At 36.5% G+C, this 25294-nt stretch overlaps 1 protein-coding gene across 7 annotated transcripts in view; it reads right to left on the minus strand.

Annotated features, from left to right (window-relative positions):
- The window catches only part of dlg2 (discs, large homolog 2 (Drosophila)), a 314419-nt gene that overhangs the window by 265500 nt on the left and 23625 nt on the right, over positions 1–25294 (minus strand). For all 7 annotated transcript variants that reach the window (XM_051683676.1, XM_051683671.1, XM_051683675.1 and 4 more), the window contains exons 3-4: positions 14606–14763; positions 6668–6733 (exon numbers count right to left, since the gene is read on the minus strand). In XM_051683676.1, coding sequence (XP_051539636.1) covers positions 6668–6733; positions 14606–14763 — 224 coding nt within the window. The remainder of the gene's footprint in view (positions 1–6667; positions 6734–14605; positions 14764–25294) is intronic.

A 25294-nucleotide genomic window follows, 5' to 3' on the forward strand; every position in this document is an offset into this window, starting at 1 on the left:
AAGATTTGTAATGACTGGTAATGGGAGGATTCAGAGTGAAACAACCTAACATACTTACTGCAGCCACTGTTTTCATTAAACAAGAAGAGAGACCACATAATAAGGGGGCTGAGGTGAGCCCAGATTTGGATACTAACAGATGAGTGTTAAACACAGATTTTTAGGGAAATTAAAATTTGGTGGGAAAACACTGATGTAATTTTTTAGAAAATGTAATTATTGGGCCTGGGTAGCTCAGCAAGTAAAGATGCTGACTACAACACCTGGAGTCGCAAGTTCGAATCCAGGGCGTGCTGAGTGACTCCAGTCAGGCTTCCTAAGCAACCAATTGGCCCGGTTGCTAGGGTGGGTAGAGTGACGTTGGGTTAACCTCATCGTGGTCACTATAATGTGGTGAGTTGTGCGTAGATGCCACGGAGAATAGCGTGAGCCTCCACACGCGTTAGGTCTCCACAGTAATGCGCTCAACAAGCCACGTGATAAGATGCGCAGATTGACTGTCTCAGACGCGGAGGCAACTGAGATTCGTCCTCCGCCACCCGGATTGAGGCGAGTCACTACGCCACCACGAGGACTTAGAACGCATTGGGAATTGGGCATGGCAAATTGGGGAGAAAATCCCCCCCCCCCATTTTCGTTAAAATGTAATTATTAACGAAAATATAATCCCAGACTTTGACAAGCAGCAAGTATTTTGTAGACAAAAATTTTTAACCTGATGGTAAACAGCTGATTTAACATGATTTAACATAAAGGTTTACTTTCAGTTTGGCTAAATATCCACAAATGCTTTAAATACTGTATTAAAGTTTTGTTGCTCATTCTCTATCCAAGGTTCCCACACTTCTTGACCAATTCATTTCCAAGACTTTTCTAGTCGTTCCTGATTAGCAGATAAGGATGTATAAAACTTATTGGTTTCACTTTCTATGAAGCCTGCATTTAAAATGCATTATAAGGGTATTCTTAATGCATTATAATGTATGCATAATGCCTTATAATAAACCTTCTAATATGCTGTATTGTCTCATAATTGTAAAAACAGTTATAACATGATATAATACTTACCTATTTATGGATATAACTTTTAAGATTACAATGCATTATAACACACGATCAACACCACGTTTTATCCTAATTTATTTTAAGTTATAATGTATTATAAGTTTCATACGTTAACAGTGTTTATTTAATATCAAAATAGCTTCCTACAACTTATGAGTGGTCTTTTACCACTTTAAGTCAAATGACAAATGCAATGTTTTCTTGTAAACATCCAAAAGGTTTTATAATGTGGTCATACTCATTTATAAGTGGTTTTTGTCTGCTTTAAAAAAAAATTAAAAAATAAAAGCTACAGTAGGTCTTCTTTTAAACAGCCATATGATATTATGAAGTGGTTATAAGACACATCTGCTTTGCAAATTTTTTATTGTAATACTGTACTTAGAAAATAAAATATTTAATAAAATTAACAAACCCACATAACATTACTTCAGATGTTTATTGTAAGGCTTTATGCATACATTATAATGCATTAAGAAAATGCATTATAAATACAGGTTTCATTATGTGTTATGATGCATCGTAATCTTAAAAGTTATAACCATAGGTAAGCATTATATCATTTTATAACTGTTGTTACAATTATTTATTAGACAATACAACATATTATAAGGTTTATTATAAGACATTATGTATACATTAATATGTGTTTAGAACACCCTTATAATGCATTATAAATACATGCTTCACAGAAAGTGTTACCAAACTATGTATAGAGATTACACTCAAAGTGAGCAATTTCAAGCTAATAAAATATTTTCAACATGAAAAATGTATATACACTATAGATATTTCCACGACTTTTAAACAGCTTTTTAAGATTGTATTAATTTATATGACGTTCCCAGTCCTGGAAGACACAATTTTAAGATTCCATAATATTTCCAGCTTTTCCATGATCATGGGAACCCTGTCTATCTGTACAAAAACAGAAAAGGTTAGTCCACATACAAGCATCTTCAAACAGTTACATATGGATGTCCAGGTGATGATCAGCAGACAGTCCAGCACAGAGCAGCAGTTCTTGAGACATGCACTGACCAACTGACCAATGCCTCTCTCCCCTTCTCCTCCATAAAATAGCACTTCTGTCTACCCAGACCAGCTCTTTCTCTCATCTTTTTTCTTCGCTCATTCTTACCTGCTGTCTGCACACTGCCTGCCCCTCCAGCTCCAACTCCTCGCAAAACAACACCCTGATCACGGCTTTCATTCTGCATCCAGCAGCACAATGGCCACTTCACATACTATGTCTCTCTCTCTGTCACAGACACACACACACACACACACACACTCTCTAAGCTCTTCAGCAGATGGGTCACAAAGCCGCTTTGAGTGATCACATAATGAAGCCCGAGTGCTTTAACTTCCTCTCCGCAACACTTTCCCACAGATGCATGGGAATAATTAAGAAACGGGGTCGACGGGATATTGAGACAGAAGCTCTTACGCACAAACATAAACTTGGCCGGTGAGCCATTGTTTTAGGGCCAAGTTTTCTTCTGAATGAACTCCTAGTGGATTATGCTGACAATGTCAAGCCTGTTTCCACAAAACAAGGCTCCTTACATCAATTAAAAGTAATGATATCACTAGTCCCAGTCTGTAATGATAGTATATGCACTTAGTAACATGAAGGGGCCGTTCATACCAAATGTTTCTTTGCATCTGTCTGCGCTCTTTTTCAATTCTTTGTCTATGTAAACATGCGCTAAATGGACATATTTGACCATTGTGCCGCATCTTTCTGTTTCTTAGCGTCTTGCGGTGGAGCTGCAGTTTTTACAGTAAATGAGACATCAAATATGCATTTTCACTTTCACATGTTATTTACTTGTCACTGGAAACTTGTCATGTCACTCCTGGTTTGGATACAATGTAAGAATGCAAATTTACAACATTTTAACTTCAGGTTTGTCGAAAAAAAAAAAAAAGAAAAAAAAAAGAAAGAAAGAAAAATAAAAGTTTTTGCTAGAGACTCCGCTGAGTTTCTAAAGCTAAAATTTAATTTCAATCTGGTCCATGAGCAAAATCTTGTAAAGTGCTATTTGAACTGTTAGGGGCACTGTTAGTTAGTGTAGAGTTTTTACATCCGTCTACGCTATTTTTCCAATTATTTTTCTATGTGAACAGTACAAGACTAAATTAACTAGAAAAGTGAATATACGTAAAATCACTGGAAAACCTCAGAGACAGATGCTTGAAAAATATAACACACAGACTAGAAGGAAAGCAACACGAATTGTGAATGATCCGTCACATCCTCTGTTTTATGAATTTGAAAATATTCCATCAGGAAGATGCTAGAGAATGCACAGAGCCACTAAGAATGTGAAATCTTTTATTCCATCTGCAAACGTGTTATTGAACAATTAATTGCGTATTGGTGATATGAGGTTTTTATTTTTATTTAGGGTTTTTACTATCTGCCCTTTTTCATGCTATGTAATTGTGATTTACTGCTTTTTAATGTATTTTGTATATTGAATCTTGTATTTATGTGGTGGCATAAGGCAGAGTATTGAGTGTGAATAGTTGCAAGTTTTTGTATTGTCTTGTGAGGGGCCAAAGACAAATGTCCATTAGAATGGACAATAAAGATTCAATTCAATTCTTATACTAAACGGACATCTTTGACCATTTTTCCAAGAACTTCAACATTTTTAAAAACGCTTCGCAAGAGACCTATGTTCCATTACATTCATTGCACTGCATCTAGCTTTTTTAGCATAAGAATGTGTTCGATCTGAATGGTCAATTACTGTATAATTTTTCTTTTTATTATATAGTAAGCTTAATTTAGCCTCAAAGCACCTGTATTCAAGTAGAGAGGACTAATCTGCTATCCATCCAACATGCTTTTTATATGAGGACAACCATATACGCAATGGCAAACACTTGGATAAGCAATATTAAGGTTTTATTTTGGCTCTGTTTTAGCAGGAAACACCTACTCACATGTGTGTGTGTGTGTGTGTGTGTGTGTGTGTGTGTGTGTGTGTGTGTGTGTGTGTGTGAAACACTTGAGGCACATAGCAGTAGTTTACAGTTGGCACACCTGTGTGTGCAGTATGGCTCTCTCATGTGAATGGCACAGTCAGACAGCATCTGGAAGAGCCACAGGTACTCTGTGCACACAAGTGCATGCATAAGAGTGAGACGAGCCTTGCAGGACGTTGCAAATGAGCTCATGAAGACCCACTTGAGAAATTAAAGAAGAGGGAGGGGTAGCAGATTCATGCAGCTTTCATTTCATCCTCTGTCTCTTGCAGTCAGGACTTTTTCACAGATCTACTCTTTCTCTATTATTCCAGCTATATTTGGGTTTGTCTTTGTGTCTGCCTATAATTGGCTCTGGCTCTTTTCAAATACATATAAGCCACAGATGTCTCAAACTCAGAGTCCTTGGTTTGGTCTTGAGCATATTTGGGTCACTCATAACACAGATTATCCAACGAAGGGCTCGTATTGTTACAAAACATGGCTGAACTAAACCTGACCCAAGGTCAGTGCATTTACAGTGGGGGTCCAAAAGTCCACATAGACAATATGGGATTCAAAATCTAATTTAAACCTGGAAAGAAAAAGAAAAGTTTTTGGATTTTGCAAATTTTTTAACTATTAAAAATGCAAAATAGAAGCATTTTCTTCAGGCTTTGTGCTGCCCTATACCACATGCTGCAGCTAAGCGTATCAAGTACATGAAAGCATGTTAATTGGCTGAAAAGTCCCTTTGCAATGCCTTCTAGGTCAGAAATAGGTTTTAATAATATAAGTGTGTGGTCTCGTATGCATGTTTGCTATTTACAGCAATGAAGGCCTAAATGCTGAGAGCATTGGAGCTGGTTTACTTAGACAGCAGTGGCAATTATTAGAGATCAACACGCCTCCAAGATGGAAACTGTACAGAGCAGAATCAAACTCCACACACACACACACACACACACACACACACACACAGCCAAATCTTCTATACTAGCCTCCCACTAATAGTATGTGCAGACAAAATGCAGACAAAAGCCTCCAGACCTAAGGTATCAGTCTCATTTTAAAGCCCCGTTTCAGTGCAGAAGACTTCCCATGTGTACAAAACTCGTTTTAGGACTGAAATTTAATTTATGAGTGGTGAATTATTCAGTTACAGATATTTCCAAATATCCAAACAAACAGTGTCCTTATTGCAAATTGAGAGAAAGTGTTTTTTAAGGTATATGATCCACCCATTGTGGTGTGACTAAAAGGACCAGGTTTTTGACAAGGGATATGTTTAAATGAGGTGAAAGCTTAACATGGAGGTCCTATTTTCCATTGCCATATTTAAAGTCCTGGTAGAGCCTGATGTTCCCGTGCCAATTAGTGTAGAGGTAATTAAGAAACCACTCTCTAGGAGAGTATGAGTCTCTCCCTAATACTGCTGCCACAGTTGAGCTCTGCTGCACAGATAACTTCAATAATGCAGTTCAACACTGCAGCAAGCTCTCTCTTGCTCTCTCTCTCTCTCTCTCTCTCTCTCTCTCTCTCTCTCGTCCATTTCTTGCAAGAAAACTTTGAATAGACCAAATGTACTTTGAAAAAGACAGACAGACTTTATACAATGAACATAAACAAGTCTTGCTGAGTTTAAAGTGATAGTTCAAGGTGAGTAAATGATGAAGGAATATTCATTTTTGGGAAAATTACAGTATTTCTTTTAGCATTTTTCACATAGCTCGTAACACACTAACTTAAAACTAAGGGATGGTCAAGTCAAGTCATTTATATGTGTATAGAACTTTTCACAACACACATCATTTCAAAGCAGCTTTACAGAAAATCATGCTTTAACAGAAAATTAAACTGTAATATCGATAAAGGCTTAGAGTCATCATTGTACAGTTTGATCAAACTAAGATTGTAAATTGTGTATAAAAATAAACAATGGATGGTGTGATGTGTGTTTAGGGTTAACTTTTGTAATGTGACAGATTTTTAACTGTAAATATTGTAGGGCAAGACTTTGATTGGAAATTTTGCATGTTAGGCTATAATATTACTGGTTAAGATTATTTTTCCCACTTGTGTGGTCTATAAAATCGGCACTAATTAATTGTGCAGGAACTCTAGCCTTATTGTGACTATTAAACTAAAAATAAATAGGGTCAATTTTGGTTTCATGTTGTCTTTAAGACTTCCCTCCAATATTCACACTCATTTAAGTGATTTTCTCTCTTTTTTCTGTCTTTTTGGAGTGCTCTATGCCCATTAGATAACAAATGAATGAGGGTACATATTACAACGAGATGTCAGTCAACATGGATAAGCACTTGAACTGAAAGCTGAATGTCCATGCATTTGTTGATTCTGATAACCCATCACAAATCCTCTCATTATTTTATCAGGACACACTTTTTGCACTTGTGAAGATGCAGCGGCACCTATCAACGGTCTAATGCATCTCTCGCAATGGACATTAAACATCTGGTGTGGGGACAGGAAAACTGCCAATGAGACATCTCTGCCAGCGTTACTCATGAGTAGATTGTGTAAACATTGCCTTATGGCAATCTGCATCAGTCAGAAAACTGATCAGAATGTGAGAAGACAGTGTCTGTGTGTTTTTCACCTCTGTATTGGTGTTTTCTTCAGCTGGCTCCTTCACTGTCAACTCCAAGCGCCTCTCCTCTCCCAACTGTAGACAGAAAGAGACACACATTCAGCAGCTGTCAAGATCTTTAATGTTTGGTTCAAACCCAGTTTTTCAAACAGACAAAAACCTCCAACTGATCATCAATGAAGCAGAGCACCGTTATACTGAATATCAGCATGACTGCGATTTATTCACAGGCACGAGGTTGCAGGTAATCACAGCCAGTGCCAATATTCAGTACAACAGCATGATTGCGAGTGTGATATTGCTTTTATAAAAAAAAAAAAAATCCTATAAACAAGAATTTAATACCTAATAATAATGTTCCATGTAAATGTAAGCGTAGCTCTAGCAGGAAGATCTTGGGATTCATTCTATCAGGCATCTCATCCTATCACAATACAGCCTCTGCTTTACAAGCCTGCTCAGCTGCCTCTCATTGTTCGCATACTTCCGTGATCTCCGCTCCCCTGCCGTCATTGCCTCTGGGAGGATCTGACAGTTCAATCAAGCATCGGAGTGCTTAACCGCAGGACAGGGCTTACGTCAAATGATATACTGTAATTATCTTTTCATTCAAATTAATTCCAATAATCTTGAGTCTTTCTGATAGAAATAATTTGAATTAAGTGAAATGTTAGTTTTAGGACTTGTTCACAGTGTGCTTGTACTAACATTCATTTAATATTACTTGGTATTTATGTACAAAGCATTTAACATTTGAATTCATGGAATTAAGTAAAAATGTTGCCTTTGAAAGTCTGTCCACAAATAATGTATAATGTATAAGGCAAGAAAACCAGATGCTTCCCCCTGAAATTCACAAAAAACAACCCTTATATAACAGAGTGCAATAACAGCCAACCATAACAGCACAGACACTCACATGCACATTTACACACCCAGAAATTGATTACACACTTTAAAGGCTCCATTGTTGCAGTCTTTGTAACATTGTGTGTTTCTCCTCTCAAGATTTTAAGCTTTATTGCTGCTTTGGTGTATTGCTGTGTTATATTGATGGGGATATTCAGTATAACTGAAAACAGGATAGTCCTTGCTCTTTTGAAATAAGAGAGTTTGCTGTTCTATTTAGACATACACAGTGCTCGTCCTCCTGGGGCATTAATAAAACTAAGCTGCAAATTCAGGTTATTCATAAATCATTATGGTAATGATGCTTATTAGCCAATCAAAACAGAGGTAATTTGCATATTGAAGTGCTAAATGTAAAGTAGTCTGTTTAATTCTAAGGGTCAGAGAGAGCCTTCTGACTATTTTGCTGCAAAAATAAATAAATAAATAAAATAAAAACTTACTGACATTAAAAGTTGGACCTCGGGGAAAGTGTAGAAAATGACCACTTTAATAATGGACCCTTTTTACATTTCCTATTAGTAAACTATAGTTGGACAAACATTTACACTGGTGAATGTGTTGATTATTTCTGAGTTCACATTTGCTCCAATGGCAAAAGTAAAGATCCACTGTTATGTTTCCATGACTTTTCAAAAGAGGTAAAAAAAATAAAGAACGGTGGACTACCAATGATCAGTCAGACTAAGATACCAAGTTTACTGTCACTCTCTCAGCAGCTGTATTTGAAACCCCATTGCAGCAGAGTTTAATGTTTTGTGTTTGTTTGTTTGTTTGTTTGTTTATTAATGCCAGGGTAATCTAACACAAAGAATAAAGTTATACATTTAAATTAAATAATTTAAAAATGTATATAAAAACTTTTGCTAGAATTACGCTGCTAAATCAAGGCATAAATGTATCATTACAGTCTGTAAAAAAATACATGACCATTTTTAATGGTCCATTTAAAAAAATAAAAAAATTGCATTGAGAAACCTGCTGATGTTTAAAAAAAAAAAAAAAAAAAAACATGAATGGAGTGGAACTACGCAGGTGATCACATTGTGGCACACCAATTAGTTTAGGTGGTGGCTCAATCACGGCTAATCTCTAGCTACTAAAGTAATCCATCTGTCACCAACTGAGTTATATTATTCACAAGAGGACACACTTGACCTGGATCACATATTTCACAAACACTCAAAAAACAGGATTCAAACTAAACATAATCTACAGGTTAGAGTGTGTTCTTGAAAATGTGCATTTAGCTCTGCCTTTTTATTTATAAACAGCACAATTGTGTTTAATAATAATTCATAATAAATAACTAATACTTATATATTAAAAGAAGTGCATGGGGTTGTTTGGTTTATTTTATTATATGACAACTGTATTAACTTGGTTTAACTTATCAAAGTGCGCACACAAAGAGACTTAATCCACAGATTTAAAGATGCTGATGTCATAAGAAAAGTATATTTCTGTCATGAGACACTGGTTTAACAGGACACACACAAACACACACACACACACACACACACACACACACACACACACAGCTCACACACTCACAAAGAGACAGCATCCCCCTAGTGGCTGAGTGTTAAAAAAAAAAGTGTTCTGAATTTACATTGAAGGCTACTGCACGCACTGCTGAAATAATACACACAGTTATTAAATACTGTAAATTGATACTGATTGATTATTTACTTTATTTTTTGTTGTTGTATTTTTTTCATATTTATTATTGTATTATGTTGCGCTTACTATTTTTTTTAATATTGCTTTTGTTCTGTTTTGTGGTGTCTATGTCTCTGCTGCTGTAATGCCTCAATTTCCCTCCGGGGATGAATAAAGTAGTATCGTATCGTATCAAATAAAATATTAGATAACACATAAAACATGTAATGTTCAACACACAGCATATTTAAAAACCTTATATGCTTATTGGAAACTTTAAGCTTTAAAAAATGACCTGAGCTGATGTTGTACAATTAAATATCCTTTTATTGGAAATAAAAGAATCTATAATCTCTATAATATTACCGGTATGCATATTCTAACTGCTGGTTATATGTCAAAATACTATGCGATCCGCTGGACAACAACAAACTCGCCTAAGCCACTTTTCACCCCAGTATAATCTCACTTTCTCTGAAAACTGGAGTCATTGATCACATAAAGTCTCTAGTACACTTGTACCATTTTATCAGTAGGTGTTTGATTGACATGTTTTATGCCTTTTGTTAGTGCTGATGTGTCAGCTGTCCTGTGCAGCACTGCGGAATTCACAAGCATTTGAGCGGACAAAGAGAGCTTCCTGCATACTCAAAACCGCACTGTGGAGCCATTTGTATTCTTCACATATCTTCAGCTTCATTTATTGCCTTTAATTATACTGTCTCCGGCTATTCCACTCAACTTATCACAGCGGAGGCCAGGACCAGGCTTCAAACACACACTTTCTCACAGATTTCTGCAAGTCTCCTGCTTCTCAGATGTTTCTCCTCAGCCAAAGCCCCCAGAAGTTAACATACTTCTCGAAACTAATCACTAAGCGTTGAATTTGAATGTGCAGAATATAGTGTATGAGACTACTTTTATGGTGCTTTTTATGGTGCTTTTTGTATAGAAACCTATTGAATCTCATTTTGTGTTCCACAGAAGAAAGACATACAGTCATATGGATTTGGAACAACATGAGACAGAATTGTCATTTTTGGGTGAACTATCCCTTTAAGTTTCCTGAGCTATGGAAGAGCAGACTTTGAGCAATACAACTCTCCTTTGAGTTAGCTCTGCCTCGCTAACATCATCATCTGATATGCTGTAAAACAAGATCTTTAATGTAAAGATTTAAAGGTGTCTGAAAAACAGCAGTAAGGCAAAGGGAACAGCAGATGCCGGAGTTGTGAGAGGCTGCAGACCTTTTTTTGTCAACTGACTCTGTGTTAAGAAATAAAACCTCCCCCAAGGGGTCTGTCCTCTCTTCAACTGGCCTACACCACAAGTTCAGAAAAATAGGACCAAATTAAATCACCAAATGATCATTAGGGCCACCAGAACACAGAGAGAACGTGTCCCCACAAAATTACTAACATTATGTGGACCAGCAAACAATCCCCATAGGAAAACAACTAAATAATGGGAGTAAATAGGAGTAATTTACATATTGAAGTGCTAAAGGTAAAGTAGTCTGTTTAATTCTAAGGGTCAGAGAGAGAGCTGTCATAAAAACAACAGTAAATTATGACTATTTTGCTGCAAAAACAAAAAAAAAAAAAAAAACGTACTGACATTAAAAGTGGACCTCAGGGAAAACTAACATGCTACAAAGGTGTAAAAAATGACCACTTTAATAATGGATCCTTATAACATTTCCTATTAGTAAAATATAGTTGGGCAAACATTTACATTGGTGAATGGGAGACCAGAGCAAATATTATTTCTGAGTTCACATTTGCTCCAATGGCAAAAGTAAAGATCCACTGTTGTGTTTCCATGCCTTTCCAAAAGAGGGGGAAAAAAAGAGAAGCAATGGGAGTAAATGCAACAGTGTTCCTTTAAGGTTTAGGTTAGGAATGGAAAATATAGTTATTTCAATATAAAAGCAATAGAAGTCAAGTCAAGTCAAGATTTATTTCTAGAGCACATTTAAAAGCAACAGAGTTGCACCAAAGTGCTGTACAGTAAAATATAAAACATATAAAAAAATGTTTTTTTAAATCCAGGTGCAAATACACAACTGACAACATTAATAAACAACATGCGGCATACAAAATATACAGCGCAATAAACAGGATACAGTCTGTGTAACTAAACCATAAAACACTAAGCTAAGAATTATCAAAAGATAGAGAATACAGATAAGATTTAAGAACAGAAAAATAGAGGGTCCTAGGTGGCTCAGCGAGTACTGATGTTGACTACCACCCCTGGAGTCACGAGTTCGAATCCAGGTTGTGCTGAGTGACTCCAGCCGGGTCTCCTAACAACCAAACTGGCCCGGTTGCTAGGGAGAGTAGAGTCACATGGGTTAACCTCCTCGTGGTCACAATTAGGGGTTATCGCTCTCAGTGGGGTGCGTGGTAAGTTGTGCGTGGATCACGGAGGGTAGCATGAGCCTCCACATGCGGAGTCTCCGCGGTGTCATGCACAACGAGCCACGTGACAAGATGCGGAAGCAACTGAGACTTGTCCTCCATCACCCGGATTGAGGTGCATAACCGCACCACCAAGAGGATCTACTAAGTAGTGGGGATTGGGCGTTCCAAATTGGGAGAAAAGGGGATAAAAAAAGAACAGATCTAAAAATAGTTAGTGAAGGAGCAGACCTCACATGAAAGGGTAGGCTGTTCCAAAGTTTGGGAGCTGAAGCAGAGAAGGCCCAACCACCCTTAGATTTACAGCGACAACGAGGGACAGATAAGAGAAGTTGATTACACAATCTAAGTGCTCTTTGGGGAGAGTGAGGGATTCAAAAGGTCACTGATATACTTAGGTGTGACACCAGATAAAGCCTTGTACACATAGACAGCAATTTTAAAATCAATTCTATAATTAACGGGAAGCCAATGTAAAGTTGCTAAAATGGGAGAAATATGATCCCTCTTTTTTGTACCGGTAAGAAGTCTAGCTGGCGCATTTTGAACAATTTGAAGACGTGAAATAGCAGTTTGAGGCAGACCGATGTACAGAGAATTACAGTTATCCAAAAGTGATGTAATAAGTGCATGGATTGCAGTCTCCAGATCTTTTGGAAAAACGAAACTGTTTTAATTTAGAAGTTAAATGGAGGCCTCCATCATGATATAAAAACTGAAATTCAGTGAAAGCAATAATGATGCGTTTTTGATTCAGATTTATGAATGCAGTTTATGCCCCCTCCATCCCTATAACATTAATTGAAGGGACTTCATTTTTGCTCTATGTTTTGGAGGGTCTATAAGTTCTCATTTGTTACTTATCTGACACTTTGTCTATAGTGACTTACAGTAAACTTATTACTTGGAGAACTCCATGGAGCAATTTTGGGTTAAGTGTCTTGCTCAAGGGCACAATGGAGATAGATAACGTTTCTCCCCTTTGCAGGGTTTGAAACTACAACTACTGAGCTACGTCACACTGAGGCTTGTTGAATGATGTTTGCTTTGTGTTACGAGTTTGTGGCTGATCTCCCACACTCAGGCCTGTTAAAACAAGAGTCATGGCTGTCAAGTTAATGGCTCAGTTCCTAAATCTAGTGAGCTGCCTATTGAGGCAGCATTCTAAGACATAATAATTGTGCTCCTGATCCAATCTGTTCCAAAAATACTTAATTTTGGCCAAATTCGAAGGCATCGCATGTATGTTTTACGGAAGAGTGCATTGCAATGAGCTCCTTGAAACAATCCATCCGAGATGTCTGACGTAGCGAGAGAAATTTTGACTGAAAATATACTAGAAATGTATTAAATTCCAAAATAATCGCTAAAAGATCAATCTAATTAAAAAAGGACGCTATTTTTACCCTTTTTGTGTGTGCGGTGCAATTGTTTGCTTATTAGAATATCACGGTGTTAGCTTAGCAACAACCTACAATAACTATTCTGAAATAAATTGTGTCAAGTCTGTCCTGCATTTCATCAATGTTTGTATTATCCAAGTTGCAGCCTATGTAGAATAGTTTACCTATATTTGTGTGTGCTATGTGATTTTAAGCATGTTAGATAATCAGGGTGTTAGCTTAGCAAAATGCTAATCAATTGTGATTCACATCTTCCATGTGTGTTCTGTCGATATTTATGTAACACGCATGTTGCTGATTATGAATAGCATTTCATATCAGTTACTTATGAGGTTCCATTTTAGGTGGGATGCTGCCTTGTGACCTGCTGTTTATTTCAATGTCTCACGCATGAACGCTGTAATTTTAGACGCTGCATCAGGTTAAAAAGTCAACTTTGAAAAATGCACCTGCGTTCTGTTCAATTTGATATGCTGCATCTCACTTTATCAGCACAAGGTCACATTTGGTTTAAATGGCCCCTTAAGGCCGAAAAACACTCTACACAAGTACGTTGCTGCGTTACAAAATGAGTCAGGCCTCAATTCATAAAACAATGCTAGTACGCATTGCAGTCTCAACATTGCCACAAGGGGCCCTATAGCGAATATTAGTGTGAACTGTCCACTTCTTCTGTGAATTTTCTCTTTCAAGCCACCTACTGTCATGGTGGAACAACAGATTGAAGAGAATAAAGTTGAGGAAATAAGTTAAAGTCACTGTATTTACAGCAACTTCCTGAGTATCAACACATCCAGTTTAATGGCACACACTTTTGAATGTACCTCTATCACCCCCCTGAGTTCTATGGATTGTTAATACCACAGTAACGCAAGAGTCAAGTTTAATATATTCAACTGGAATATGCATTGGCTTTTTGTGTACTCATCCTTGCGTAAAATATATTTCTGACCTATGTAAGGGACGTAAGTATGTAAGGGCTGTTCACAGTGCCAGCAATATGAAAAGTTGAGAAAGTTTTAACTTTATGCAAATGTGGAGCGATTTCACTGTTCAATATAATTAGTCTGTAACCACATACAGTACATGAATATTAAAAATATTATACGTGGAAGATCGTGTCAGAAATTGTTGGCATTGTGATTGAGTTTTAATCATACATTGATAAAGCGTTCATCTTGTTATTGATATGATGCCTTCATCACTGCTTTAGTTTATATATTTTTTTTAATTCCTCTGCAGAATGTTAATTTTTAGCAGCAAGAAAACTGATCAGTTTTGATCTGTCAAATTAAAATGATGTCTTAGTTTTGCCATCAATATGTCTCATCTGTGATCAGATTTTCAAAAGCTATGGCCAGCTATGCAGCCCACCAATGATGTTAGAGCAACAGCAGTAGGAACGGCCATACAGCACAGGAACTAGCGACATCAAGCGACAGAGTCTCCGGCAGTATGAATGGGGCTTTAGAAGTCAGCTGCCTATGTAGGTATGAGACAGTAAGGCAGATCTCTAGGCTTATGTGTACAAATGGGTATTAATGTCTCACCTCTGGTGGTGTTGAACCCGGCTGCGGTCCCTCGGTTGGGGAAGTCGAGCCAGCGGCATTGTCTTCCCACTGCTCAGCCATGTGATTAACCTCAGCCAGCTTCTGCTCACAGCTCTTCTGGGAGTTCAACAGGGTCACTTCATAAAACTCCTGGATATCTACACAGAGATAAAGAGAGAGAGAGAAACACTGAAAGCACTGTATGTGTCTTTTAATACCAACTGGAACGCCACTGTAGTTTCCACACCACATTGTCTAAATGGGCTTTTGGATTAAAAACCAACATAATCTCTCACTGGAGGCAGATCAAATTAAATGCAGGCAATTTATTAGATTGATTCATTGGCATATAAATGAATCCAGTACAGCTTGAAAAAAAATGAGAGCAAGAGAGACACAGACAGAGATAGAAAGAGCAGGTGAACACAGAAGGATAGAAATTTGAGTGGCAGACACGGTACAGATTAATCTGTGTGTCTGGGTTAAAAAGTGTGATTACAGACACATTTCTAGCTAGCTTAGCTGAACACAATCCAGGTCAAATCAGTATAATGAGAAAAATATGTAGGGCTTTCCAGTAATTTCCATAACAACTAACTAAAGATCATGAGGAAGATTTTTTTTTAAGCTAAAGTGTGTTTTCGATGATAAAGTGTCAATTTTTGATCTGTTTGGCTAGCTTAAAATGGATGGTTTAACCTTTAACCATTGTTCCTAAACTGTATGACTTTATTTCTTCTGTAAAACACAAAAGGTGATGTTACTCCTATTTCTATGTACACATTTGATTTTTAGAGAGGACACAAAAGCCATTATGTTAAGTGGGGCTAAAGGAGGTCAGAGGCTCTGTGAGCAGTGCTGATATTGTGGGTCAACTCTTTTCCATCCTGCCTCCAGAGATGTGCAGCAGAGACGGCAGAGATGGACAGATATTGAAACTAGAGTGCAAGCACTTGCAGAGACCATCTGGAGAGCTTGGTTCACTGCCTGAACACAGATTTAAAAACGACAGTTACATTAAGCCACAATGCATGGTGGGTTAAAGTCAACAGCTCTGCCTTGAATCCAGCCACCATATGCTAAGGTTAATGCTACTTTTCCTGCCTAGGAATGAGCTAAGCTTTGAGAGAGGAGATAAAAAAAGAGCATTTTGTGAGTTTGCATTGCCCATGAGGAATGCAGAGACAAAATGTTACAGAATTACTTTACATGACGAGACATTTTGTCAATATATGGAAAGCATTCCCCATTAAACCACTGAAAAAATTAGAAATACAGTATAGGATCTTTATTTCTATAGGCGAAATAAAGATCCTTTGATCAGGGGCTCAAACTGATGACATTATGGAACCTTTACAAAAATGTACCATGGAAACTAAATACCAAAATACTATGTTATAAAACATGTTATAAAATCAAAATAAGTAATCTGCTGTAAAATCAAAATAAATTAAAACAGTGTGAAAATCTTTGCCATTTTTTTTCAGTGATGGCTATTATGTCAGGAGCTATGGTTACCATTGTAGGAGAATATACTGTAGCTATAGCCAGTATGAACAATGAAGACCAGGAGTGAAAGTTGAGTTTCAATCAGTTGAGAGAGAGTTTCCTCAAGACAAAGTTCCACTGGCAAATGACAGAAACAGAAAACGAGTTGAGGATCTAACCTCGAACTAACTTACTTAGATTACCGAAACAACCATAATTATAAGCATATGCAAATTAATTGACATCATCTCTTATGAGTACAGTACAGACAATTCTAGAAATATCCAAACATGGTATTTTGAACGTGAATGCAATCATTCAAAAGATTATCTTTTTAAACACTAAGTCAAGATGGTCAGCAGAAATGGGTCAGAGGTGAAATATGAAGTTAGAGTGCTCTTCTCATTTCAGATACATTGGCATTCAGTCCTTCTGACTAAGTCACATGATTCTCAAAACTGCAAACAATCCCTGCAATGACATAATTAGACAGAACAAAACAGAGGGACTATCCTCAAGGTTGAATCAGGTCTCACTAGGAATCAGGCCTTTTACAGCTGGAACAAACATGACGATAGAACAATTTGTCCAAATGCAACAAAGCAGAAATATACAAAAGAAAGTTAGGCAGAAATATACTTTTAGTGATGAATGCTAAGAATGCATTTGTGTCAATAAATAAATTTGGTATATTAATGGCCTAAAACTTAAGCACAATAAAACTCTTACTTACTGATCAATAAACAATGAATTAATTACAACTCACATGTATGTTTGTTCTGTGGGAGCCGGGCTAAATGAGCAAGCACTGTTACTTCATTCCTGATATGGGTCAGACCATTCAGTCACCCCTCATTGGTCAAATACAAAAATGACCTGTAACATTCATAATTAGAACATAACGAATAAATACACGTGGTTAAAAAGACAATGATTACCTTTTGATTAAAACAATTGCTAGTGAATGTATTCAACTCATCAATATGCTGAAGTGACAGGGGTAAACCATGGTAGAATTTTGCAAAGGAAGACATATGACAGAAAACGCAAAATTGCAGTGGAGCACACTGTCCTGAAAACAAGTTTCAGAACATTGTGCTGATATCTAAACCAACAGCACAACTGCAAGTGTGATATTGCTTTTATTGAACAGCTCAACAGACAAGTAAATATTATTGAATTACTGGGGCTTAGATTCAATTTCAAAAAGAATAAATTCTTTGATGCAGAGACTTATATTGTACTGTTTATTCTATGTTTTCACTTTGCTACAATTTTTCATAAGAATCAAGAAAAATGTTCTTGAATCGACACTTGGACTAAACTAAGTTAAATCCAAAACTTCTGGAATCAAACAACACTATGAATTATTAACATTCGGACAACAATTATTTCGTACATTTCTTCTCTGCCAGTTAAAATTGTTAGAACAGAAGCCAAAGTAACAAGCACAACTCACTCTCTGCGCTGTTTCCTAGTGGTGTTTCATTCGTGAACAAATCTGTTTCTGAATGAAGCTTTCAAGTAAACAAATCATTCTCATTCACTTCCATTATTTTGGTTGTGTTTTTTAACTAATCAGCTTACCTTTCTCACTAATAACATAAAACATGCTCATTTGACACCACCTGCTGGTGTAAAGATCTGCGGAAATTGTCAGTATACAAATCAGTTTGTTAAGCGAATTCAAATAGCTTGAGTTAATGAGAACAATCAAAATCTGCAGAATGCTGTAACCACAGATAAGAGGAGTAATACAAATAGTGAAGCATCCTAATCATTTGGCACATTTGGAACGCCACTTGGCCAATCAAATTTGAGAACCAGAACTGTTGTATAAAGGTAGTTTATATGAAATTTCAAGCAGTGACAGCAGTGTGACATAGCTTACATAGACAATAAATTAATACCAACTAAAGCCTTCTTCAGCCAAATAAAAAGGATACTACATCTATGTGCACTTACACAGTCAATTCGGGATGGACTTTTAAGACACTTAATCGTGAATATTACAGTTTAATCAATATCCTTTAGTTATAAACATTGCCCACCAACATCTACTCAGTTTACTCAATTAAAACATGACTTGTAATACACATAGATAACTTACATTGGTGTTTTACTCATGCCATTCATTCCCCTAGCTGAGCCTGGTTTCTCTCTAGGCTTTTTTATTTATTAACTAACATCTTATGGAGTTTTGGATTCCTTGCCACTCTCACCTTTGGCTTGCTCAGTGAGGGTCTAAAGGCAAATACTTTTTTCAATCACGTTATTCATTTAAACTGCACAATGAGGACTTTAAGACATTACAGACATTGTCTGTAAAGCTGCTTTGAAATGATGTGTATTGTGAAAAGCGCTATGCAAATAAAAAAATTACTTGGCATGCTATACTGAAACTATTTTAAACAAAATGTTTGTAATTACAGCATAATTGTTATAAATGCAGTTTTTACAAACTCAACTGAGAGACTAGTATATGGAATCATTGTCCTTTTAAAAACTGTCACACCATAGGATTATTTAAAAAATGCTTTAAAAAAAAAAAGATTACACATGGGAAAAACTTGGTGACCAGTTACAGCACCATATATTTAAACTTCCCTTTAATTGTTGGATATGAATAAATATAAATTCTGACCTAAAATCTTAAAGTTGAAGCAAAACAAATCAAACCAGAAAAATGATTTAGTGTGTAAAACATCCACACAGCTAAACATACTTCACAATAAAGATTGTCTGCATTGGTCAACAAAACCACAAGAGCTCTTTGCATGTGATAATGAATGTAAAGCTGCTTTGAAGACTATATAATGCTCCCAAAGCTGTACTACAAAACAGCTACAGTATTTTCATCCTCACAATAGAAGCATATTTCAAGTAGATGCCAGCAGCCCATTCCATCTTAAAGAGAAAAAGCATTCATTTACATAAAAAAAAAAAAAAAAAATACAACTATGACAAGACTCTGCTTGTTATTGCTCCTGCAGATGCCTGGCTTGTCCAGCATTCCAGAGTAAAGTAAGTTCAACACACATCAAAAACACTGAGTAAACATGACATATTAAGCATTAGAATTGGTGCAAACACCAATCCGCTTCCTCAAAATGTGATTTAGTTTTGTCTGCCTCTAAAGTGGAAGGACAAATTGAAAGTGAGACTATCAAAGACTTAAATTAATGCAAATCCTGCCTCTCAAAGAGACGTGGGTGACAATTTGAGAAACAGCGAATGCAAACTCTTTATACAACTGATATAAGACAGAAATTTGAGTACAACTTACATCAAATAGGGTTTGTTTAAAAGTATTAATTTCAAATGAACTTACAGAGCTGTAAAACTCCTCTGTTCTCCACGGACATGTTGCACAAAGTGTCATCACTTAACAGCGGGAAGTATGTGTGTGTGTGTGTGTAGTGCCAGATGTCTGATCTAGCAGCATGCGAGCAGCCAGCTTAATCCTTGCAAAGGCCTCCTGTTCCCTACAATTCAGACAATGACCCTACACACACATGGATATATCTGATCATTCATTCAAAAGCGTTGTCTTCTGTTGCGTTTAAAGCTGTTTAGCACTCTAAAACATGTCCTATGTTCACCGCTGAGAGCCCCTAACAGAGACAATACCACTGCCCTTGCTGTCTCTACTTATATTTGTGTAAGAACAGAGCAGGTGGCGGCTTACGATGTCCCTGTGTTTGTGTGTGTGGCTCTAGGCTCGACTGTGGCAGCTGGGAGAGTGTTTAAGACAGTTGAACTCAGTGTGCAGCGCTGAACCCATAATAACAGAATCCCTGCTCAGATCATTTTAAAGTGTTAATTCATCCAAAAATGAAAATTCTGTCATCATTTACGCAACCACATTTCGTTCCAAACCCATATGACTTTCTTTAACTTTCATTGTATGGAAAAAAGATGCAAGATGCTGAGACCAAGATTCTGCCTAACATCTTTTTTGTGTTCCATGGAGGAAAGAAAGTCAAACAGGTTTGGAACGACACGAGGGTGCGTAAATGATGGCAAAATGTTCATTTTTGAGTTAATTATCCCTGTAAACACCAGCATGTATAAGGATCTCCCGAACCACCAAGCATTTCTCATCTGATCACGTTCAAAGAAGGTCTGATGAGTGTAAGTCTTCAACAAGAAACATCAGAAAGATTATTTTCTTAAATCTGGATTAAACATGATATTGGTACTTGCTAATGTATCAGAGCTCTGCTGCATTTCTTGCATTGCAGTATAATAAGGTGTGGAACAGTTGCTGTTGCGTAGCCATTAAAATTAGACATGGCCAATTAGACAGTATTTTCCAGTAAACTCTACTTATATATTTAGCCACAAGCAGCAATGAGCAGGGACCGAGCTTAACAGAGAAGTATGTCACCTCACATTTCCCCTTAGTCACAAAGTTATGACTGGTTAAAAGCCAAAGAAGAAAACCCACACAAAATGTTCTCTGACTGCTTCTATGCAATTATGGTCATATTTAGATGGTAAACCTAGTTCAGCGAAACTCACAAGATTTCCATTTGCTGTTATCAAGGTTAGGGATTAGGGTTAACAGTAGGGTTGCTGCCAGAATGTTGCATGTGAATCTTGTGAAACTTGAATGAGGGTACACCATCTATACACAAATTCTAATTGCTGGGAGTGGGAATTGCACATGTTTCTTTTAGTCCACTGGGAAACAATGTTGTTGTGTTTACAAGTTCCTAGTCTGCTACAATGAGCACTTCTGAGAAAGAACTAGTCGTTGGATTTGCCGAAGTCTGCGAAATTGAAAGATATTAAAGAGTTTTAACTGAATATTACAGAATGATTTTACAGTGAATTCAGCAACAGTAGGTTGAAAGTTTTTGTCCACAGAGTGGCGCCAAAAGCGAGTTGTTTTTGTTGTAAATGATGAAACAGTCAATAGGAATGCAAATTTTATTAATCCTACACCCTAACCCAAACACCAACCATACTCCTTACCATCAGTGGAGTGAAAATGTAATCTTAGAGGGAAAATGCAAACTTCTTATCGCGCTCATTACTGATTGTGAACGCAATTACTTCCTGGTTTCAATCGGAACAGAACCCATGTCTCTGAGGTTGCTCGTTCAACATGCTATCAGTAGCACCAGGGGTTAAATTGGGATTTCGGAGGTGGGGGAACCCTAAAATTGAGTGATGTCAGACATTTTAATAAAATACATGGATGTCTAAATATGGATTTATTGTATGTAATTAAATTTTTTTCAGATGAATACATTTTACTGGGATTCTGTTATGATTTGTCTGTCATTATTTATGTCATTAATCAACTTAATTATGAAAATACATAATTACATGGAATATTTGGTGTAGTATTTTACATTAGATTAAAAAAAAAACTTGATTAAGAATGATATCAAATGTATTTTATAAATTCTATAAAAATCAGATGACAGCTGGGACAAGTTACCTTCTTGTTCTAGGTTGGGGGTCATCTTATAGATCATGCTAAACTTATATCTAATTATGATACAATTTAAAAGAAAATGCACATTGTTCTTTATAGTGGAATCAAACACCTTCTACACAACTACATTTTACTGTAATTGTTATTCTGATAATATCATTTGCCTTGAATACATCTGTATTAAATAATAAAAGAGTTTAAAAATTCTTCACTGTGGCGTGAAGAAGCATTTTCACAATATAAACATAAATGCTGAATCAACAAAAATGGAGTACACACAAAAATATACAAATAATAGTGAAATATTTTACAGTGTGTTAGTCGAATGTATGTACCTATATTGATCTATGTTGATGTCGCTTTGGATGCAAGTGATTCCGGATTCAAAACCCCTTCGTATGCACAGCTTTTAAATAAACTAAGCAAAATCGCTACTGTATATCAGTGGATCGAACAAAAGGGTCAGCAGTTGATTGATTCCATATTTCGTGATTTCTATGAATCAGAGATCGGACCACGGCGCAATGCAGGCGTCGGATTCATGAAAAAATCTTACGACAAAAATTAAGAAACATCTTAGGATACATTATAAAAAGTTCCTAAGTGCAATTCTTGAAAAATTTATATTTTATTTTCTCAAGAATAAAAAGATAGGCTTTGACATTGTCTGATTATACTAGCCTTCTCATGGAGTTGCCTTGTCTAATAGCCAAACAACAAATTAAATACTTCAACACAATCGTAATGATAAATGTATCTATTAACCTTTTTTTAAGTAGCAACCACCTCACGCTAATTTTATTATTTTATTTTTAATTTTTTGTAAAGTGCGTGAGATGTGTTAGTTTAAAGACACTACCCGTCATAGGAGAATTTACTTGCTGGTAAAAGAAACGAAACAAATACTTTAGCAAACAATAGGTTATTGTTGAGGAAATTAAGTCAAGGAAAAGTTCTCCTTGGGAAGCTTGATAATTATAACACGCCGGAAAGTACGAGGCTGTCTTCGCTGTGGCCAACTCCGATAGGGATGTGGATGGGGGTGGGAAAAAAAGTCTCAGCTTTCTAATGTTAGCCTATAATTATTATGTTTCTATGAACTCTAAAGATCGCGGAGAGAGTGTGCTATGTAGCGCATCCGTTTCAATTAGCATGATTGGTCACCACATTAAGAAGCTTCAAAACAATATTATTTTTTAAATTAACAATTTATTGTTTGAATTTGGTGATAACATTTACATGGTTAACAAGCTGAAAATAAAAATAACATAAAACACAATGACGTGTTTTGGTCGACAATCACATTTCTGCGTAAACAGCCCAATATGACTTCTGACTCAACATGATAGAAAATATTTGAAACAGCCCAGTAAATTCATCAAATATCTTACCTTTTAGAATTTAAGACAACTGTGAGGTTATCCTAACTTTAAGATTTTTAACAATTTTTAAGAAAACAATTGAGAATTGAAATGCTTAAGTTTTTTCTTAGGAATAATATTAAGAAAAAAGATAAGAACTTTCTTAAGAAGTTTTTTTGGAAATACAAAATATACTTAACTTTTTTCTTAAGTTAGAAATTAAGAAGAAAATGGTAGTTAAGAACAATTTTCTTCTTAATAACGTTTTGTGAATCCGGCCCCAGAAGCGGAACGCGCGTCTATATGCAGGAGCAGTCTCGTGCTGCTCTCGTATTTTGCCTCTACCAGCGTTCGCAACTGTCTATAGTGAAGCATATTGAACTTGAAGTATTTTTGAACAAGTATATTCACTAAACAGAGATGTGTCAAATGGATCAAACAAAAACCGAATCGGTAAATATAATAAATGGAGTGGATTGACAAACAAGCATTTTTTTTCTTCTTTTTGGAATCGAAGGTGGCAGAGCAACGTTCCGGAACGTACCGGCCCAATTTAACCCCTGAGGAGCACCACAGGAAAAGGTAAACACACTGGAATTGATGCAAAGATGATGGGAGATGGTGCTTGTCAGTAACTCGTTAGAATGGGTTCGATGTCAGGGTACCGGAACATTCGGTACCAACTTGTGATCATGTTGGTAATTAGTAGCAATTAAACAAGATATCCTTGAGCACACATGCACTGTATATTCCACTGTGTTCTCATTAAATTGTCACATTAAAAAGTCAGGACATCCAGGTTGATCTATGTTATTGAACATCTGTGTTAAACACTGCAGCAGCATTTTAGGTTATCTTTGATGATGGCACTGAATATAGCCACCATAGATGTTCAGTACACACACAAAGGAAGTGGTGCTTTATAGGTAATCCGTGTTCCAATTAATTGAGCTATGTTTCTCGTCCTGCACTGTTGTCGGCTCAACCATGTGCGTAATATGTTGGGACTGCAACAGGCAATGAGTCACTAGGAGCAAGCACCAGGTGCACATTATGTAGCTCATGTCCCTGCCAAAATCATCCAACAACAAGCCAGCTATGCCCACCATAGAGTTCAGAAACACAGTGTAATTTGCAATCACACTTGATTAATCATCTGATTAAACTATGGGATTAATTAGGTGAATTAACATGAGAGTTCTCATTTGCTTTTTTTTTTTTTGTAGTAGTAGTAGTAGTAGTAGTAGTAGTAGTAGTGTCAGTAATTATGTGAGGTGCAATTGTTTGAGGTGTCCAAACAGGTAGTTATTTTTTAGACATCTTAAGGTTTTTTGATAAGAACAGGAAAAGAGACCGCATTTTAGTCCTTTTTAAACTCTTATGGTGAGATACTTTTTCTTTTCAAGATATGGACTGACAGCCATCCGCTGTAAAATAATTATGTTTCAAAGGGATCTCAAAGTCATTGTGCTCTCCGTGAATCCACAATGCCTGATTATTTCAGACTGCAAACCCTCTATTCCTCAGCTTTGTCCGAATAAGACTTCATATAACAATGTGCTCAGACACACTTCTCTATTTATCAGGACAGAAAAGGTTTACCCTCAGACACATTGATATCAATCTGTGAAACATAAAAAAAAAAAAAAAAATTACAAATAATGTCATAACTAATACTGCTAATGAGTAGTTTTTTTGACTGATATGGGTTTTTCCAATTACTGTTGTCAATAACGATATCTAGATGTCCAGAGTGGTTAAAAGTATAAAAAATTGCTTCTATAAATCAAAAATAGCTTTTTCTCATTTTTCTAACTTTGAACATCCATCATTGTGTACCAAAACTCCAAAAAAGTGTTGGTTCGAATTACAGAATGTGACTAATATGTGTTTCAGCTCTTGTGGGCTGATCCATCTTCAACAGATCCACAGGTTCGGTTAGGTAAGATCATGTACCCGATACTGCAGGAGAAAATAACTTATCCACTTGGTTTCCATGGCAACCAGGAAAAAGAACCAGAAAGATTCATATTCATATTCACATCATTCTATGCATGAACTCTTTTTTTTTTTTTTCCTACACAGACCAACCCATAGACATACAGACAGAAGTATACACACACATTCACATGCTGCCAATCGGCAGCTGCTCCACTCTTATGTAATGATGAATGAAGTGGGCTCCGAGCTGCAATCTCAATCCTCTTCAGGGAATAATTATTCCAGCTCCTTATGCTACCCACCATTGCATACCAACAGCCACTCACTCACACACCTCCTTATCTCCTGACGCAGACTCCCGCCTCTGTGATTCAACATGATTCATAAAATCACTTTCGGCCTTCCATCTAAATGTGTTACAACCACTCCAGTCATTGTAAAACATGAATA

This window comes from Myxocyprinus asiaticus, chromosome 42 (assembly GCF_019703515.2).
Source record: "Myxocyprinus asiaticus isolate MX2 ecotype Aquarium Trade chromosome 42, UBuf_Myxa_2, whole genome shotgun sequence".
NCBI classification, from domain to species: domain Eukaryota; kingdom Metazoa; phylum Chordata; class Actinopteri; order Cypriniformes; family Catostomidae; genus Myxocyprinus; species Myxocyprinus asiaticus.